Source organism: Procambarus clarkii, chromosome 40 (genome assembly GCF_040958095.1).
Source record: "Procambarus clarkii isolate CNS0578487 chromosome 40, FALCON_Pclarkii_2.0, whole genome shotgun sequence".
Taxonomy (NCBI): Eukaryota; Metazoa; Arthropoda; class Malacostraca; order Decapoda; family Cambaridae; genus Procambarus; species Procambarus clarkii.
Window position 1 is genome coordinate 31,107,286 of NC_091189.1, and position 21,489 is coordinate 31,128,774.

General features: G+C 48.5%; 1 protein-coding gene across 1 annotated transcript in view; it reads right to left on the minus strand.

The window, feature by feature from the left end:
- Positions 1-21,489, minus strand: part of LOC123757990 (uncharacterized) — a 71,179-nt gene that overhangs the window by 25,499 nt on the left and 24,191 nt on the right. Inside the window, exon 4 of the mRNA XM_045742074.2 lies at positions 13,162-13,456. Coding sequence (XP_045598030.2) covers positions 13,162-13,456 — 295 coding nt within the window. The remainder of the gene's footprint in view (positions 1-13,161; positions 13,457-21,489) is intronic.

The window sequence follows — 21,489 nt, forward strand, 5'->3', positions numbered from 1 at the left end:
TTGTATATATCTCAAAAAAAAAAAAAAAAAAAAAAAAAAAAGTTGTCTTTCATATACAGTATGTTGATGCACTCACAAGTATTGCTGTGTGGTACCCAAAGCAAGTTGCAAACAAGTACTCTGGTTGTATTGGCAGAAATATGTCAAATGGTTTGTAATTAAGCCATAATTTGTCATAGAAAAGGTTGAGAATGTAGTTATGAGGGGAGGTCTGACGGTTGAGTGGACAGCGTTCGGGATTCGTAGTCCTAACGTTCCAGGTTCGATCCCGGCGGAGGTGTAAACAAATGGGCAGAATTTCTTTTGCCCTGATGCTCCTGTTCACCTAGCAGTAAATAGGTACCTAGGAGTTAGACAGCTGCTATGGGCTGCTTCCTGGGGGTGTGTAACAAAAAGGAGGCCTGGTCAAGGACCGGGCCACGGTGATGCTAAGCGCTGAAATCCTCTCAAGATAACCTCAAAAAGAGAAGCTAACGTGTCTCCATGTTTTGGGAGAATTCCCTTGCATACAGTATGTATACCTGGATTCCATGCAAACACACAATGTAACCGTCCCTATTGTTACTTTATTACAACTTTTACAAAGCTGTTACATAAAGTTTTTATGGCGTGTTAGAAAGCTGTTACAACTTGTTAGAAGGTGTTTGTTACAAGTTGTTCAAATGTTGTAGCAATGTCGTAGTTTTGTCATGTATTTGGCGAGTTGTACCTGGATGGGGTTCTGGGATTTCTTCTACACCCCAAGCCTGGCCCCTGTGACTTGTAGCAGCTTTGTTCAACGGTCTATTGCTTGGAGCGGCCCACAGGCCCACATATCCACCACAGCCTGCTTGGTCCAGCACTTCTTGAAGAAAACTATCTAGTTTTCTCTTGAAGATTTCCACGTTTGTTCCGGCAATATTTCATATACAGTACTGTACTCGCTAGGAGTATTTTGAACAACCGCGGACCTCTGATGTTCAAAGAGTGTTCTTTGATTGTGCCTATGGCAGCCCTGCTCTTCACTGGTTCTATTCTACATTTTTGTCTATATCGTATGTTATTATTTTACTATATAGATTTGAGACCTGGTGTAAGGAACGAGATTGAAAGCCGTACCTTAAAGTATCACTAACACCCGCTCTTACTTTCTTATAAATAGTGGAAGTGCAGGGGTTATATAGTAATAACCACCAGTTCTAATTACATGGGACAAGAAATACACCTTGGGGTACAATTTTACAAAAATGATTTTATTTAACAAATACCAGATTTCCTCACACTTCTTAGAACAGGGATGGGGGGTGTACTTGGATCCACCACAGGATTGATACAAACAAAAAGGGGGAGGGGAGGTTCCTTCTCCCTCTACAACCTGGGACTTAAGGTCATTACTCTATTCCACTCCTCTTAGGTCACTACAAAGGGTCTGGGTTTACAAATGGATATACAAAATAAATGTGGATAATCTTCCCATGTGACATACAGCTGAGCACATACACCTAAATTAACAACACCACTCTCCCTACACACTTTTTTTTTTTTTTTTTTTTTTTTTTAGCTGAAGGAGGCAGGAGTCACACTGCAGCAAGCTCCTGGAAATATCGAATTACCTAAGTATTGGGAACAGGTTGAGGGCTACAGTGGTGTCCCAGGTTACATAAAGGTTCAGGGAAGTGTAAAAGTAAATAAAATACAATAAACAAGTAAAAGTGAGTGAAAATAGCTGAGTGGAAAAGTTTGTTTTGGTCTAGAACAAAAACTAAGATGGCCGCCGTCACCACCACCACTGGCAATGTAGACACACCATCAGATGATGGTTTCAAAGGATTCTCACCACAAGATATAAGGAAAGGAGGTGTTCTTGGCAGGTTAGAGATAATTGAGGATATGCAAAAGAAGTATGAAGAAAAAGTGCTTAAATTGGAAGAAGACAATGGAGCTCTTTGGAGTGAGCTTTGCACTCTAAAAGAGAGTATGCTTCAACAAGGTAAAATTATTACTGCATTAACAGACAAGGTAACAAATCAGGAGGAACAAATCAAGGAACTAGTGAAAGAAAATGAGGTGTGGAAAGTGAAGTGTGGTGACTTTGAAGAAATAAACAAGAAAATAGACTCATATGGTGAACAACTCCAAGCGAGCCTAAGGGCTAACATAGAGTTAGGTAAGGATCTCCAACTGGAAACTTCACTGACAACTCACATAGAGGAGGTGAATAAAGAAATAGAAAAGTATAAAGAAGAAATAAAAGCGACATGCTCAAGTTGTAAAAGAGAAAGAGACTATCAAAGAAGTGTGTTCCGAAGTCAAAACCAGAAATGACAAACAAGAAGCAGAAATTAGGCAAGCAATTAGGAAAGAACTGGTAACCAACAGTAAACTGGTACAAAACACTGCAGATAGAACTAAGTCCATAATCATTTTTGGATGTTTAGAGAAGGAAATTTCATCTAGGGTGGACCGAGCGGCAGAAGAGATGAAAATCATAGAGAAAATAGTAGGTTTAGGAGAAGGCTCAAAGGAAAATGTCAGTGATTTTAGAAGAATAGGAAAATATAAGACAAGAACCGCCCCTTAAGGGTGACGTTTAATAGAGTGAAAAACATGATGGAAGTGCTAAGAAATTCCAGGAAATTGCAGAGTGATGAGGTTGGTAAACTTTGGTCAATAAGACAAGACCTCTCCAAGGAAGACAGAGAAAAGCTGAAAATGAACCTAATTGATGCAAAACGTCTAAATGGAGATAGAAATGAAGAAGACAGAAATTCTTTTTTCTACAAAGTGACAGGGACTGGAAAGCTTGTGAAATGGTACATAAAAACAAAGCACCAAGATCAGTAGTGGAAGGGGGAGTAAAGAGCAAAGTAAAAGGGAACATGTTCCTGAAAATTGTATATACCAACATAGATGGAGTGAGGTCAAAAACTTTGGAGTTGCAAGATATAATCCAGCTTAGGGTCCCAGATATTGTCACATTATCAGAGACGAAACTTGAAGGAAATATAATAAATGAAGTCATATTCCCAATAGGCTATTCAGTTTGGAGACGTGACAGGAAAACTAGGAAGGGACGAGGAGTGGCTGTACTGGTGAAAAAACACCTGAAGGTAAGAGAGTTAATATTTGAAAACCCTCGAGATATTGACATAATGGCATTGCAGATCTGGAATCAGGATGATAAGCTGATAATTTTAAATGCCTACAGCCCACCAGCAAGCAACACATGGACAAAGGAAGAACTGGATGACAAACGAGAGGGTCTCATAATGGTCATGAGAGATATTATTGTACAAGCAGATAAAGATAAATCACGACTGTTGATACTGGTGGACTTCAACTTTAAAGAAATAAACTGAGAGGCCTATGAAGCAAGAACAGAGGACTTTTGGACATGCAGATTTGTGAACCTCATTCTGGAGACATTCTTGTATCAACACATAAAGCAGGCCACAAGAATGAGGGAAGGAGATGTACTGTCAGTACTGGATCTAGTATTCACCAGGAAAGAAGAAGAGATACTTGACATCCAGTACCTTCCTCCCTTGGGAAAAAGTGATCACGTCCTGTTAGACATTGATTATGCTTTAAGATATCATCTAGAAGAAAATGGGGACATTGAAACAATTGATAAACTCGATTTAAGGAGAGGTCACTATGGGGAACTTCGGAAATTTTTTAATGAGTGTAATTGGACAGAATTGTTGCTAGGCAGGGAAGTAAATGAAATGTATGCCAAATTTTTTAAAAATATACGAGGAAGGCACACAAACATTCATACCAAAACAGAGATGCAGGGCCAGAAAACAGGATTGGTTCGACAGAAATTGTGAGAGGGCCAGAGACCAAAAGACACAAAAATGGAATCAGTATAGGAAGAGGCCAAACCCCCAAACATACCAGCGATACAAAGATGCGAGAAACAACTATACGGCAGTAAGGAGAGAGGCAGAAAGAAATTTTGAAAAAGAGATAGCGTATGAATGTAAAACAGAACCGGGCCTATTCTACAAATTCATAAACAACAAATTGCAGGTAAAGGATAATATCCAGAGGTTGAAAATGGGAAACAGATTCACGGAAAATGAAAAGGAAATGTGTGAAACATTAAATGAAAAGTTCCAAAGTGTGTTTGTACAAAATGAAATCTTCAGAGAACCAGACACAATAAGAATTCCAGAGAACAACATAGAGCGGATAGAGGTGTCTAGAGATGAAGTGGAAAATATGCTGAAGGAGCTCAGTAAGAACAAAGCAACTGGCCCAGATGGCGCTTCACCATGGGTTCTGAGAGAATGTGCATCTGAGCTCAGCATTCCACTTCACCTGATCTTTCAGGCATCCCTGTGTACAGGAATCGTAGCAGACATGTGGAAACAGGCTAACATAGTTCCAATCTACAAAAGTGGCAGCAGGGAAGACCCCCTCAATTACAGACCTGTATCATTGACAAGTGTAATAGTGAAAGTATTGGAAAAACTAATCAAAACTTAATGGGTAGAACACCTAGAGAGAAATGATATAATATCAGACAGACAGTATGGTTTTCAATCTGGAAGATCCTGTGTAACAAATTTACTCAGTTTCTATGATTGAGCCACAGAGATATTACAGGAAAGAGATGGTTGGGTTGACTGCATCTATCTGGACCTAAAAAAGGCTTTCGACAGAGTTCCACATAAGAGGTTGTTCTGGAAACTGGAAAATATTGGAGGGGTGACAGGTAAGCTTCTAACATGGATGAAAAATTTTCTGACTGATAGAAAGATGAGGGCAGTAATCAGAGGTAATGTATCGGAATGGAGAAATGTCACAAGTGGAGTACCACAGGGTTCAGTTCTTGCACCAGTGATGTTTATTGTCTACATAAATGATCTACCAGTTGGTATACAGAATTATATGAACATGTTTGCTGATGATGCTAGGATAATAGGAAGGATAAGAAATTTAGATGATTGTCATGCCCTTCAAGAAGACCTGGACAAAATAAGTATATGGAGCACCACTTGGCAAATGGAATTTAATGTTAATAAATGTCATGTTATGGAATGTGGAATAGGAGAACATAGACCCCACACAACCTATATATTATGTGAGAAATCTTTAAAGAATTCTGATAAAGAAAGAGATCTAGGGGTGGTTCTAGATAGAAAACTATCACCTGAGGACCACATAAAGAATATTGTGCAAGGAGCCTATGCTATGCTTTCTAACTTCAGAATTGCATTTAAATACATGGATGGCGATATACTAAAGAAATTGTTCATGACTTTTGTTAGGCCAAAGCTAGAATATGCAGCTGTTGTGTGGTGCCCATATCTCAAGAAGCACATCAACAAACTGGAAAAGGTGCAAAGACACGCTACTAAGTGGCTCCCAGAACTGAAGGGCAAGAGCTACGAGAAGAGGTTAGAAGCATTAAATATGCCAAAACTAGAAGATAGAAGAAAAAGAGGTGATATGATCACTACGTACAAAATAGTATCAGGAATTGATAAAATCGACAGGAAAGATTTCCTGAGACCTGGAACTTCAAGAACAAGAGGTCATAGATTTATACTAGCTAAACACAGATGCTGAAGAAATATAAGAAAATTCACCTTCGCAAACAGAGTGGTAGACGGTTGGAACAAGTTAGGTGAGAAGGTGGTGGAGGCCAAGACCGTCAGTAGTTTCAAAGCGTTATATGACAAAGAGTGTTGGGAAGATGGGACACCACAAGCGTAGCTCTCATCCTGTAACTACACTTAGGTAATTACACAGGGTTCCAAAAATCCTTATTTCCACAAATTCCTATCTCTAACTCATAAAGAAAAGGGGAAGCACTGCTATAAACATCTATAATACTGCACTTATCGTATTTGTTGGAGACCATCCACAACACTGGTCTCGTTGTCACTGCTTCCCTCTCCCAAGTGACTGATAGGAGCTGCCACATGTCCCTGCCTGCCTGGTTCCAATAATGTCCCCTCCCTATACATGTCATACTCATTTCCCAATACTTCATTTATGTCTTATAATATTCCAGACTGTTTTTCTACATTTAACACTGTTGTTTCTCTATATTTTCTTACATTGAATCTGCTTTTTCTTAACCATTTTATTCCTTTTGTTTACATTTTTTTTAGGAGATTACATTCTCCTGTTGAGATGATGCTCTGTGTAAATGAAAGGGATCAGAGTTCCAGACTGTTTTTTCAACATTTAACACTGCTATTTCTCCCTACACAAGGGTCTCTCTCTCTTACACTGGCCCTCTAGTATTTTCCATGTGTATGTTGTATGACATAGCAAGAAAATACTGTACGATGTTTTACTTATGCTAAGTTCTACTGAATACCACATTAACAAAAACAGCTTTATAATTTACATATGAAAATTATAACTGAGATATATTTAAAACTGAAATTAAATAAAACAACTGAGTTTTCAAAACAAACTTTGTAGTTTTCAAATCTGTCTACGCATTTTGCAAAATATTAGGATCAGAAAAAACTATCAGGTTGTATTGGTATTTTTACATTTCAATTAAAACACACAGGTTTTCCAAACAAGTTTTTGATATCCCAAAATAGGGCTTCTTCTAAATACAGTAAGTGGACACATAAATGATTGATGAATCCTCGTCCAAGTCTTTTCTTCCAGAGGGTTGAAATAGTTATAGGTACATGTCAAATAAAACCAGTGTTGAATGTAATGAAACACCATTTTGAAACATCTGATGTTTCTGGGGGGAGCCCCTTCACTCCCCAGAGCTATCCAGGCTGAATGGATATGTATAACTTTCTGGCATTAGTCAATGTGCATCGAGTTCTTGCCTACTGGTTACCACAAGCCAGAACCTGGATCCCTCAGAGAGGTGCGAGGAGCAATGGTCTATAGAAACCCCCATGTGGTTGGGAGATATTCTATGTTTGCCATCGACCAGCCTGGCACCCAGAAAGGTAGGTGCCCCAAAACAAACTCCTATTTTGATGAAAATATTGCTACCAAAAGCTGAACGAGTGGACAGAACTGCCCAAACGAAAATTAGCAAATGAGCATGACACCATCACATTGCTGCGCCGCTGTCTGCGCAACCTACCCCCTTCTCCCCCCGTGAACACATCAAGCGAGGGCTCGGGTAGGCGCCAAGGCACTGAACCAAAAAAAAGGACAAAGGGAAAACCGGCGACGCAGCAACTGACGTAAAGCCCCCGAAGGCCGAACTCGGAGGTTACCTTACCTTGAGGTGCTTCCGGGGCTCAGCGTCCCCGTGGCCCGGTCGTCGACCAGGCCTCCTGGTTGCTGGACTGATCAACCAGGCTGTTGGATGCGGCTGCTCGCAGCCTGACGTATGAGTCACAGCCCGGTTGATCAGGTATCCTTTGGAGGTGCTTATCCAGCTCTCTCTTGAACACTGTGAGGGGTCTGCCAGTTATGCCCCTAATGTGTAGTGGAAGCATGTTGAACAGTCTCGGGCCTCTGATGTTGATAGAGTTCTCTCTCAGAGTACTTGTTGCACCTCTGCTTTTCAACGGGGGTATTCTGCACACGTTGCCATGTCTTCTGGTCTCATGTGATGTTATTTCTGTGTTCAGGTTTGGGACCAGCCCCTCAATTATTTTCCACATATAGAGTACAGTATTATGTATCTCTCCCGCCTGCGCTCAAGGGAATACAGATTTAGGCTCTGAGGTCACAGAGGTCGCGAGAGAGGCGGAAGGAACGTCCCCGAAGGAACCAGAACAGCCGATGAAGCCACACCTGACCCGGCGGGTAGACCATCATGACAAAGTTGAGGCTCCCGCACAAACCCTTGAGCAACTGCTTTGTGACCTGGGAGCCCCTCAGGAACAAACAAAGCCGGGAACGCAGGTGAAGCAGAGATGCCAGAGGAAGAGACAAGGAAGTGGCTCCAGCGTTCCACACAAGACCCAGCCAAGACCACACCTGAGGGGGAAACCAGATGGGACTTTTGCCAGTTCACCAAGAACCCGAACCTGGAGAGCTGGGAAAGAACCAAATCCCTGGCGAGCAGACACGCGGACTGGCTGGGAGGCCAAAACAAGCCAGTCGTCGAGGTAGGCCAGAACCCAAACACCTAACAGACGCAGGCGGGTCACCATGACCCAAGAAAGGCGTGTGAAAACGCGAGGCGCCAGATTCAAGCCGAATGGAAGGCAACAAAAGCGATAACCTTGATGCCCCACAATAAAACCGAGCCAGTCCCTGAACCTCGGATGAACCAGGACTGCCAATACGCATCCTTGAGGTACAAGGACAACATCCAAGCGTCCGGCTCGAAAAGACGACGGACCTGGACAGAGTAGTCATCCAAAAGAAGGGGCAATAAACCCACAAGTTCAGACAAGACAAGTCTAAAATGAAAAGTCCCATTTCGGGACCGGAAACAGGCAGGAAACCCACCTGAGAGACGAGGTCGTTTCGACCACGCCCAAGCGAACCCACTCCGAGATGACTTGACAGAGCGCTGGAGAAGTGGCCTGCCCTGCCAGCCCCGAACCCCCGGAAAGAGGAGGGACCACCCAATGTCATAGCAGGCCGCACAAAACAACCCAAAAGGCCCTCAAATCGTGGGACCAAGAGAGAGCGAACAGAGCGAGCCTCCCCCCATCACCCCGTCAATGGAACGAATCGCGAAAGGGCCGATACACATTAAGAGAACCTAAGTGGCGCACAGGGCGATCCCCACGCCGACCAGAAAAAGACGGAACCGGAGGCTGCGCCTGGCTCGAATCTGGCATCAGAGGCCTACCACAATGGAAAAAGAACCCCGAGCCCTGGCACGACCCTTCCCTTGACCCTTGAGAGGAGACTCAAGGGTCACATCCATCAAACCATAGAGCCCTGGGAAACCCCACAGGGGTTTCCCAGGGCCGAGTGACCGAGTTCTCAGGCCGAGAACCGTGTGACCCGGGTCCCCCCTCAGAAACAGCCAACGGCGGGACCGCAGCCGCAGCAACTCCTCTGGAGGGAGAGACAAGAAAGTGGTCCGAGAATCCCAAACAAGACCCAGCCAGGTCCGAACCTGGGACAGAACCAGATGGGACCTTCTCCAGTTCACCAGGAACCCGAACCTGGCGAGCTGGGAAAGAACCATATCCCTGGAGAGCAGACAAGTTGACCGACTGGAAGTCCACACCAGCCAGTCGTCAAGGTAGGCCAAAACCCAAATCCCTAGCAGATGCAGACGGGTCACCACAACCCGGGTAAGATGCATGAAAATGTGAAGTGCCAGATTCAAGCCAAAAGGGAGGCAAGGGAGGCAACGAAAGCAGTAAGCCTGACGCCCCACTACAAAACCTAACCAGTCCCTGAACCCTGGATGAATAGGAACGTGCCAATAAGCATTCTTGAGGTCCATCTAGGCACAAGGCTCCAACAGAAATTGTACCTGAGACAGAGTAGTTATCCAAAAGGAGGAGCAAGGAATCCAGGGGTTCAGATGGGACAAGTCCAGAATGAACCTCAGATCCGCACAGTCCCATTTCAGCACTGGAAACAGGTGGGAAACCCACCTAAGGGACAGGGTCGTATCGACCACGCCCAAGCACACTCACTCCAAGAAGACTTGACGAAGTGCAGGAGAAGCTTACCCTGCTAGCCCCGAACCCCCGAAAGGAGGATGAGCCGCCCAACACCACCACAGGCCGGATGACACGACCGAAAAGGCCCACAAATCGTGGGCAAACAGAGAGAGCCTCCCCCCCACCATCGCCTCATCAATGGGGCAAACCGCGAAAGGGCAGACTCCCCTTACGAGAAACCAAACGTCGAACGGGGTGATCACTACGCCGACCAGACGACGCTGGCACCGAAGGCAACGTCAGCTTAGAAACTGGCACCAATGGCCCACCTTGACCAGCGGAACCCTGGCACAACCCCTCCGAGACAACCGAGAACGACCACCCTGGAGAACCAACAAGTTCGACATAGGACGACAACTAGACGAAGCCGCTTGCAGAAACTGCGAGACTGCAGCCTCTGCAAACAGCAATGGACAAAACGGAGACGAAAACCTAAGAGTCAGGACCCAAGCGAATTCCAAAGAGAGGGCGAGCACAGCCTGACGGCACGTGAGGCAAGAAGCAAAAGTCAGAGACACCGCCTCCTTCAAGATAGCGCAAAGAGCTTCAATAGTGCAGCCGACGCCCTAGCTGCCGAAGTCAGCGCCCCAGACGAAGGCCCGGCACTCAACGCCTCCACATCCTCCTCAAGCCAGGCAAAAGACAGCTCGAGAAGGGGAAAAGAAACGTAAGACCGAAGCCAAATGCCCATGGGCTCGCAAATCCTCCGCAACCAACGCTGCCGAAAGAAAAGGAACCTGCATGCAAGGAAAAGGCCAACATCCTGAGAAAGCACGGGTCGAACAAGCTCGCTTTAAGGTGCTCTAACATGTTCCCCAGGTAAACTTGCAAAACTGTAGAAGTTTCACACCAATCAAGCGTGCAGGTCTGACAGAAACCATGCCACGCCCCAACAAAAAGAATGGGCAGTCTGCCAGCCAGGAAGACTCCGGACCCTCCAAACGCACCCAAAAGCGGGAAGAAGAACTGAACTCAAAAGAGGATGGATCCATCACAGAGGCATAAACCGGGTCTCGCAAGAGGTATGCAGCAAGAGCCTCCCGAGTCTCCTTCGCGGAGATACGAGAAGTAGAAAACCTCTGGAAAGATGGAGGTGAGTTACCCAAAGGGGCCTGGAACTGAACCCGGGGAGGAGCCGAACTCAAATCATACTCATACCTTGAAGGGGGGTAAGAAAACATCTTCCCCTGCACCAATAAGCCCTGCAAGGAAGGCAAAAGCACCCAAGCGGGGACAAAGGGAGCTCAAGGCTCCCAGGTCAACTTCTCCCCAGCCTCGAGATCTCCCAAGTCGGGACTTGGGGCAGAGCCGTTTTCCAAACCCTCTACCCCTGAAGAAAAGGCCAAGTCCAGGGGAAAGGCAGACAAGACAGGGGCCTGCTGGTGGGACCCAGAAGCCTCGGCAGGAGGAACCGGCTCAAATGCCTCTGTCTCCGACCAGAATGGGGCAGCCCCCGAAGCCGCCCAAGTCTCATTACCAACTAAACTCCGTGCTGAATCCGAAACCCTCAGATGTTTGGGAGCCAGACACAGGGAAGAGGTGCAGATGAACAACAGGGGAAGGGCCAAGGAGCGCGTTAGGAGCCAAAGTTGAAGTGACTAATACCCCCAGGTCTGGATCCCTAAAACCAAAGCGGGGCAGCTTTGGGGCATCCGGGTGGGAAACCAACCTAGCACGTTGCAGTAACCTAAGCCTAACATGCAACACTGATGCTGCCTGTACCCTAAGGGCAACATCATCAGAGTAACACTGGAGCACAAACAGAGAACACGTCTTGCAAGACTCCAGGGTCAAAGGTGTCGTTGACCCAACAGGCAGCATGATGGAGGCAAAACAGGTGACTGTCAACCTGAGACAAGGGCACACAGCAACCTTCAAACCCGCACAAGGAAGGCTGGAACTCGAGAGATGCATTCATGAGTCCACCGAGCCCTGACAGGGTTTTCCAGGACCCATGGTAACAACTATGGAAAGCCCGGGCAAGGTGTTGCTAACCTGTTAAACACCCAAACTAACTAGGGGTAGATGACAAGACCGAAACCCCTGTGACGTGTACAAGCACGGGGGCCTAGCAGAAGGCCACCAAAACAATATCAGGGGAACTATAGTCCAACTAGGCAGACCCCCCACCAGGTAAACAAAAAACAAAAGAAAAAAGAAAAACCCCGCAAAAGTAAACCGTCCCCAGACGCAACAGGAACTGGTCGCCGCATAGGTGGTAGGCTGCACAACACCTTAACGCCCTAACCAGCACAACACCACTCCCTACCCAAGGTCAAACAAGGGCCCCAAGCCCCAGCTGACCCCAAGGGCGAGGCAAATGCCGAGCAGCAAGAACCCCTATGGGAGCGGTTCCTGAATGCTTCAGGGGAGATAACCCTGACACACAGGGGCAGTGATCACAGGGCGCTTAGGGAAGGAAGCACCTAAGTTTGATGGCACTGGCACTGATGAGGTGCTCCTGGCCACCACACACCACGACAAGACAGCAGAGAATTCCACACAGGCAAACACCGTCCAGGAATTTGAGGCCAGAGAAGTGTCTGTCCCGGTTGACATTAGCTTACGAACTAGAGTGCTAGGCAGCCGGCATGGTGAAGTTCGGAGCCCCCCCCATCCCCCTCTTGGGGAGGGGAGGGCTGCGAGGACAAGCAGCACGGCAGTAGAGCTGCGAGGATAAGCGGCACGGCAGTAAAGTGTGATGTTTGCTTGTTTGCTTGTTTCCTTGGGATTGTAGGGAGTTTCTAGCTCTCTGTTTGTTTTTTTGTTTTAGTTTCTTACCATGTGGGGTTTGTTTTGTTATGCCTACCTTTCTGGGTGCCTAACCCCAGTTGATGGCAGATAAGGAAAACCCCCCAACCACAGAGGGGGGCTTTCCAGGGCCATTGCTCCCTGAAACCTCTCTGAAGGGGCCAGGTTCTGGGGCTGGTAGGTCTGAACTCTATAGCTAATGTCTCGGTCTAATATAAAGTACATTAGCCCGATAACCTCCACGGAGCTGTAGAGGCTCACCCACAGAAAATATATACAGTATATAAATTGGAGAAGTCTTGATTCAGGAAAATATTGGTTTCAAAGGAAGGTTATTGCTTTATGGAACAAATCACAGTGTACTAGACAATACAATAGACAAAATTGCTGGAGTGTTCAATAGTAGGTTAGACATATACTGTATATGAATGAGTTTTGGTGGATATAAATAGGAGCTGCCTTGTATTGGCTAATAGGTCTTCTGCAGTTTCATTTATTCTTATATTAGATTTTGGAAAAATATGAATTTTATCACATGAAAAGAGCTTCATTCCCCTTCCAATAAAAATTAAATCCATAAATTGTGAAACCAAGAGTCTGGAATGTTACAATTTAGATGTTTGCGGTTCCTCTGTACAGTATACGGACTCATGGATAAATAAATACAAATGTCTTGTATTGTATTTATTTTGTATAAATTTTTTTTGTATGCTTGTATGTTTGTTATTTTGTATGTGTTTTGTATTTATTTTGTATTATTTTGCATGTTGTATATAATGATACTAATGTGTGATAATTAACAATTAATTTTAAAATTTAGGAAAAAACTGAAATACTCTACCTTCAAAGCCTGGAATGTCTGGGGCTACAACCATCTCCTCCTGATTCATTTCCAACTCAGATGACTTAACATCTTCCCCTTGTAAAATAAGGGATTCAAGTTGTGCCTGACTTCTGTAGTCATCATCTTTCGTGTTGTTAATTTTTATTGTAGCTCTCTCAACTGGCTCATCGAGTGAGTCCCTGCATGAAGTACTTTTGCTAAGAACCCGACTCACTAACTGCAGAGATCCACAAGGGTTCATGGTGTACACAGAGTACATCAGACCTTCAGACTGAGCTGCATCACAGCCATTCTGTTTCAGGAAACGTATATTATTAAATCATGTAACGGATTCAAAAGGATTTGATACTTTAAATATTCTTGAAAGACAGATACGTATATTTTCTTTAAAGACTAATTAAAATACGTACTGTACATATGTTGTACAATATGTTGTATCTAACAGTCTGAATTGCACTACTTGGTCTAGTATACAAAACCCAATTTGCCTAATAAGCAGAGTGTTTTTCATTATTTTCAAATATTTCTTTCCAAATTGCTTTACTGTATTCCAAATAATATTATTATATTAAATAGGACTATTGACTTAGTTATGTTAGGTAGGTTAGGTTATGTTTGATCAAATTTCCATGATAATTTTAACTCAAATTAAAAAAAACAGCGTTGAAAGTAATGAAACGCCATTTTCTGGGTGAGTCCCGGGGACTCCCCAGAGCTATCCAGGCTGAATGGATATGTATATCTTTCTGGCATCAGTCAATGCATGGAGTTCTTGCCTACCGGGGACCACGAGCCAAAACCTTCCCCCCTCCCCCCACCCCCAAGAGAGGCATGAGGAGCAATGGCCTATAGAGACCACCGCTGTGGTTGGGGCGGTCTCAATTCTATGTCTGCCATCGACCAGGACAGGCACCCAGGAAGGTAGAGGCCCCAAAACAAACCCCTATTCTGGTAAAAGTATTGCGACCGAAAGCCAAACAGGTGGACAGAACTCCCCAAACGAAAATTAGCAAACTAGCATGACGTCATCACGTCGCCGCGCCGCTGTCTGCGCACCCCCTTCCCGGGAGGGGTAAGGGGGGAGCCCCAGACTCATCTGCTGGTGACCCAACCTATAGTTCTTAGGCTGGATGTCCAAAAAACCAGCGTTGAATGTAATGAAACGCCATTTTCTGGGTAAGTCCCGGAGGCTCCCCAGAGCTATCCATGGTTGATATGGATACCTAACTATTTTGCATCAGTCGATGTGGGTGGAGTTCTAGGCCTACCAGGGACCACAAGCCAGAACCTGGCCCTCCTCACAGAGGCACGGGGAGCAATGGCGCATAGAAATGCACATGTGATTTGGAGCATTCTATATCTGCCATCGATCGAGACAGGCACCCAGAAAGGTAAGGGCCACAAAACAAACCCCTATTCTGGTTAACAACGAAAATCAACAAACGAGTGGACAGAACTCCCCAAGAAAAACGAACAAACAAGCATGACGTTACACGAGCCATGCTGCATGTCTGCGCAACTCCCCCCTCCTCGGGAGGGGGAAGGGGGAGCCCCAGACCCCCGAGCCGACGATCCCCGTCCCAGTTCTGAGGCTGGATATCAAAATTGCGAAATACCACCGACCGGAGGGAGGGAGGGTGCCGGGGAGCCTCCGGGACTCACCCAGAAAATGGCGCTTCATTACATTCAACGCTGGTTTTCTGGGGAGAGCCCCTACGGCTCCCCGGAGCTACTTCCCCAAAGACTACTGAATAAAACATGGGGACTTACCTGGGAGGCGGTCGGTGCTCCATTCCTCAACTCAAAGTTGAGACAACAGGCTGCATCTGCCGACCTAAAGCAACACAGGCCCGACTGGGCCCAGCAACGTTCACAAGGGAGTGTGCAGCGAGGACCCTGTCCAACCACCAAAAATCCCGTGCCCGAATGTCAGCCCAAGACATATCACCGAAGACGGCAGCTAGAGCAGCAAACTTACGAACGTCATGGGCACGGGGATAGACTGCAGGCTGGCTAGATTTAATAACACCGCGGACTACCTGAGAGACCCGAACCCACGAACAGGGAAGAAGGGAAACCGGATCAACCTAGAGTGCATCCCCGGACACAGAAGCCGCGGTGTGTAGATAACGGCAGAGGGCCGCAACCGGACACAACACAAGGTGAAATCCCCGGCCTGAGAACCCAAGCAACAACCCAAGGACCTCTCCGGAAAGCAGCAGTCACATTCCTCGCCAGAAAAAAGGGAGACGGCTGCAGACGAACAAACCTATGATCACGACCAAAGGAGCAAAAAACCACTGCGCCCGAGAAGAGCATGAAGCTCCACCACACGACCCCCAGAGGCCAATGCCAACAGAAAAAGAGCCTCAGCAAAGCAATCCTGAACCGAAGGAGCCACAACAAACCGAGGAGAAGAAAGATAGGAGAGCACTCTGTCCAAAGACCAGGACGGCACAGGTGGTGCATGAGCAGGCAGGAGGTGAAACAACGCACGAGACAGCCTGCGAAACGGTGCAGAAGGAACATCGATACCGAAAGCTAGCAGCAGCGGCTCCGCCAGCGCCGCACGATACGAGGTGACAGTATTATGCACCAGATGACGGGCCTGAAACAACCAAGAGAGAAATGACAACACCACTCAAACCGAAAGCGAGGAACAACGACGAAGGGCCAAAAAGAACAGGAAGGACCGCCAGGAAACTTCATACTACCGCCGAGAGGAACCTGCAGGTGAGAAACCAACAAAGAAGCCATCTGCTCACCATAGGGATGGTGAGAAACACGAGTCAAAAACACCAAACGCGAAGACTCGCAGAGAAGAGCAAACCAGTCTCGTACTGGACCGGCCCGATCTCCAGAAGAGGCGGAGCCGCGGAAAAAACTCCGGGTTCGGACACCGTGCAAGCAGCGCTGGAAACCACGGCTGGGCCGGCCACCACGGGGCCAAGAGGACCACACGACCCTGGAAAGCTACCAAGCGAGCCAGGACCAGGAACAACAGCTGAACCGGGGGAAAGAGGTACAGGAACCCCCACCTCGATCAGACCCGCCAAAAGACGTCGAACCCGACAGCCTCGCAGTCGGGGAAGGGCGCCACGGAAAATGGAAGACTCCATGACCAAGCCAACGCGAAGAGGTCCACCTCCGGGCGCCCGAATGTCCGGCAGAACCAACGGAAGGAGAGCCAACCTAGAGAACTCAGCAGACGAGTCACCCGAAGCGACCAACCCCAAAGAGCCAAGGACCGCATCGAACCCCTTCGGTTCAAGCAAGGAACCACCGGAGAGCAGTCCGAATGGAGCCAGAACGTCGATCCGCGGGGGCGACCCAAACCCACCGAAGTGCAAACCACACTGCAGTGAACACCCGCATCATGCTGTGGACCCGACGGAAGAACGGACCACACTGCCCCTGGCCAGCCTGGAGAGCACTGGTCACAAAGCCGCAGCCTAGCGACGATGCATCCGGGAACACATCGAGTGAGGGCTCGGGCAGGCACCAAGGCACCGAACCCCGAAAGCCCGTAGATGAAGCCAGCGACACAGCAGCCGACTCAAATCCCCCGGAGGTCGAACCCAGCAATCAAGAGAGAGGTGGAAGGGACGTTCCCGAAGGAACCAGAACAGCCGACGAAGCCAAACCCTACCCGGCGGGTAGTACAACATTGCGAAGTTCAGGCTCCCGCACAAACCCTCGAGCAACCGCCTGGTGACCTAGGAACCCCCCAGAAACAGACACAGGCAAGACCACAGCTGAAGGAGAGACTCCGGAAGAAGAGACAAGGAAGCGGTTTGAGAGCCACACAAGACCCAGCCAGGACCGAACCTGGGAGGGAACCAACAGGACTTCCGCCAGTGCACCAGGAATCTGAACCCGGCGAGCTGGGGAACACTAATCCCTGGTGAGCAGACACGCGGACCGACTGGGAGCCCAAACCAGTCAGTCATCGAGGTAAGCCAACACCCGAACATGTAACAAATGCAAACAGGCCACCACGACCCGAGTAAGGCATGTGAACACGCGAGGTGCCAGATACAACCCGAAGGAGAGACAACGAAAGTGGTAGCACTGATGCCCCCACAACAAAACCGTAGCAATGCCTCCCGCAGGACCGGCGCAAAGAGCATGAAGAGCAATATGGCAGACGATGCCTGAGCAGCAGATACCAAGGTGCCAGATCCAGGAATGTCCCCAAGTGCCTCTACATCCTCTGCAAGCCAATCCAAAGACAGCTCCAGGAGGGAAAAGAAATGCAGGACCGACGCCAAAAAGCCACGAGCACACAATTCCTCCGCCACAAGTGCAGCCGACAAGGAAGGAACCTGCACAAGGAGCCGCACCGCACTAACAACCCGCAGAAGGGCAGGAGCGAAAAGACACTCATTAAGATGTGCAAAATCGCTCCCCAGGAAAACCTGGACACCACCGTCAACGCCTTGCGCCACTCAAATGTGCGGGGTTCGACAGAACGAGTCCCAAGCATCCAGCGAAAACAAGGGGCAGTCTGCAAGCCAGGACGAACCCGGAACTTCACAACGCACCCAGTAAGGACACGGTGATCCAAACCTGAACGAAGAAGGAACCATTACGGAGGCAAACTCCGGGTCACGCAGGAGGTAAGCTGCAAAGGCTGACCGCACCGTAGGTGGAGAGATGCGGGTAGCCGAAAACCTCCGAAAGACAGAACCGAAGAAACCACAGGGACACGGAACCGAACCCGGGGAGGAGCAGAACCCAAGTCCAAATCGTACGCAGAGGGGGGAAAAGAAAACCTCATTCCTTGCAACAGTAAGCCCCGCTCAGAAGGACGGAAATCCAGGCGGGGTCCAATGGAGCCCAAGACCCCAAGGCAGCTCCTCCCCAACCCCAGGAGCCCCTACACCAGGCCCCGGGGCCAAGTCGACCTCCAAAGCCCCGGGCTCACAAGAAAAAACCGGGGCAGCAGAAAGAGCTGGAAGAGAAGGGGCCCACTGGTCAGACCCCAGAGCATCGGCCGGAGGAACAAACTCGAATGCCTCCGCAGCTACCCCGGACGGGGCAACCCCCGAAACTGCCCAAGTCTCAGAAACCTCTAAACCCCGCCCCGACCCCAAAGCCCTCAGACACTTAGGGGGCGGAAGCAGGAGGGGGGAATAAAAAGAACCACCGAAGGGGAAAAACAAGGGGGCGTGGCCGGAACCAAGGCCTAAACGACCAAAACCCCCAAGTCTGGGTCCCTACGCAAAGCAGGGCAGCCTCGGGGCGTCCAGGAAAGCGACAACCCGAACAGGTTGCAACAACCTGCACCCAAGGTAATTCATTAGCAGACTGGGTGAAAGGAGCCATGAACAAGCAACACAGCTAGCAGTACTCAGGGTTGAATGTGTCACCGGCCCAGTAGGCAGCATGACGGAGGCAAAAATAATGAGTCACCCTGAGAAAAGGGGACAGAGCAACCCTCAACTCGCACAAAGCGAGAGGGGACGCAAGGGTCTCCACTATCGAACCCGAGAGCCCCCGTGGGGTTTCCCCAGGGCCCCTAGACAGGTCTGCTAAGGGTTATCCCAGGCAGGGCACTGCTAACAGGCACCCCAAATCACCAAGCAAATTGCTAAAGCTGAACCCACGGGACGTGTCCACCCGTGAGGGCGAAGCAGGGGGTGCCACCACACAAACGACCTTAATATAAGGGGGAGGGAATACAAGGCAGACCCCCCATGAGGGAAAAAGAAAAGAAAAAACACACAAGAGGACAACGTACCCAGAGAGAACAGAGCCGGCCGCTGTTATAGGTGAAAACTAACTACGGATTACCCTGCGCCCTACCAGTACTATAACTACCACTTACCCCAAGGTAAACAAGGGAGGAAAACCCCCAAACACTCGGGCGGCCAAACGCCAAGCAGCGAAAAGCCAACAGAGGTAGACCCAAGGTGACTTGTGGAAGGCAACCCCAAGCCCCAAGGGCAGTACTTACAGGGCACTCAGGGAAGGTGACCTTAAGCACATGCAGCCCGAGTACCTGAGAATATTACTCCCAGCTCACACGACCACCGTAAGAGAAGCACTGAAAACAAGTCACAACACTGAGACAAGACTGAAACTGGAGCCACACGACCATGCACTATCCCTTCAGCCGAGGAACTGCGGCGATCACTGACTTGGGGTCTGGGGCTCCTCCTTCCCCCTCCCGGAGAGAGGAGAGTTGCGCAGACATGCTGCGCAGCTCATGTGACGTCATGCTTGTTTGCTCGTTTTTCTTGGGGAGTTCTGTTCACTCGTTTGTCGATTTTCGTTGTTAACCAGAATAGGGGTTTGTTTTGTGGCCCTTACCTTTCTGGGTGCCTGTCCCGGTCGATGGCAGATATAGAATGCTCCAAATCACAGGTGCATTTCTATGGGCCATTGCTTCCCGTGCCTCTGTGAGGGGGCCAGGTTCTGGCTCGTGGTCCCCGGTAGGCCTAGAACTCCACCCACATCGTCTGATGCAAAATAGTTCGGTATCCATATCAGCCATGGATATCTCCGGGGAGCCGTAGGGGCTCCCCCTAGAAAACGCAAAAAATACAAGTGGACCGGAGGGAGGGAGGGAGGGATGCCGGGGAGCCTCCGAGACTCACCCAGAAAATGGCGTTTCATTACATTCAACGCTGGTTTTCTGGGGGGGAGGAGCCCCTTCGGCTCGCCGGAGCTAACTACTCAAAGATAAGGAAAACCAGGGTCTTACCCGGGAGGCGGTTTGTCCTCACTCCTCAACACGAAGTCGAGACAACTGGGGCCTCGTAGCCTGGTGGATAGCACGCAGGACTCGTAATTCTGTGGCGCGGGTTCGATTCCCGCACGAGGCAGAAACAAATGGGCAAAGTTTCTTTCACCCTAAGTGCCCCTGTTACCTAGCAGTAAATAGGTACCTGGGAGTTAGTCAGCTGTAACGGGCTGCTTCCTGGGGTGTGTGTGTGTGGTGTGGGGAAAAAAAAAAAAAAAAAAAAAAAAATAGTAGTTAGTAAACAGTTGATTGACAGTTGAGAGGCGGGCCGAAAGAGCAAAGCTCAACCCCCGCAAAACACAACTAGTAAACAACTAGTAAACACTGGCTGTAACCACCGACCCAAGGCAACGCAGGCCCTACCTGGCCCCCGAATATTCACCAGGTAGCAAGCAACCAGAACCCTGTTCGACATCCAAAAACCCTGTGCCGAAATGTCAACCCAAGACAAGTTGCCAAAGACGGCAACCAAAGCATCAAACTTGCGCACGTCGTGGACATGGGGATAAACCGCAGGCTAGCTAGACTTAATAACAATGCAGGCAACCTGAGAGACCTAAGCCCGGGAACAGGGAAGAAGGGAAACCGGGTCAACCCAAAGCGCATCCCCGGCCACCGAAGCTGTGGCACGCAAATAACGGCGGAGAGCCGCAATCGGACACAACACATGAAGCACCCCCAGCCTGACCAACCAAGCATCAACAACCCAAGTCCCCCTCCGAAACACAGCTGTTTCATTCTTCCCTAGAAAAGAGGGAGACGGCTGCAACCGAACAAAACGACCACCAGGACCGAAGGAGCAGAAACCTCTGCGCCGGAGAAGAGCAAGAAGCTCCCCGACCCGACCCCCAGTGGCCAATGCCAACAGGAAAAAGAGCTTTATAAAAACAATCCCAAATGGAAAGGGCCACAACAAACCGAGGGGAAAAAAGAAACGAGGCAATCCGGTCCAAAGATCAGGACGGCTCAGGAGGCGCATGAGCAGGCCGGAGGTGAAACAACGCCCGTTGCGAAACTGGGCAGAAGTAACATCAACACCGAAAGCAAGTTGAAGCGGCTCTGCTAGCACCACACAATACAAGGCGACAGTATTGGGAATAAGATGACGGTCCTGGAACAACCAAGAGAGAAAGGACAGAACAACCCTATCAGAGACCGAATAATGCCTACTCAGTGATAGAAAGAACCGGAAGGACCGCCAGGAAACCTCATACTAATGCTGAGACGAAGCTAGCAGGTGGGATACCAACAACGAAGCCACCTGCACACCATACAAGTGATGATACACCCTAGTCAAAAACTCCAGACACGAAGACTCTAGGAGAAAACTGACCCAGCCTCGTACCGGGCTGGTCCGATCCGCTGAAAAAAGGCAAAGACGCAGGAAAACCCTCGGGTTTGGACACCGAGCAAGCAGCGCCTGAAACCAAAGCTGGGCCAGCCACAAAGGAGCCAGAAGGACAACTCTTCCCTGATAAGTCTCCAAGCGAGCCAGGACCTGTAGCAACAGTCAAACCGGGGAAAAAAGGTACAGGTAACCCCATCTCACTCAGTCCTGCCTGAAGGCGTCAACTCTG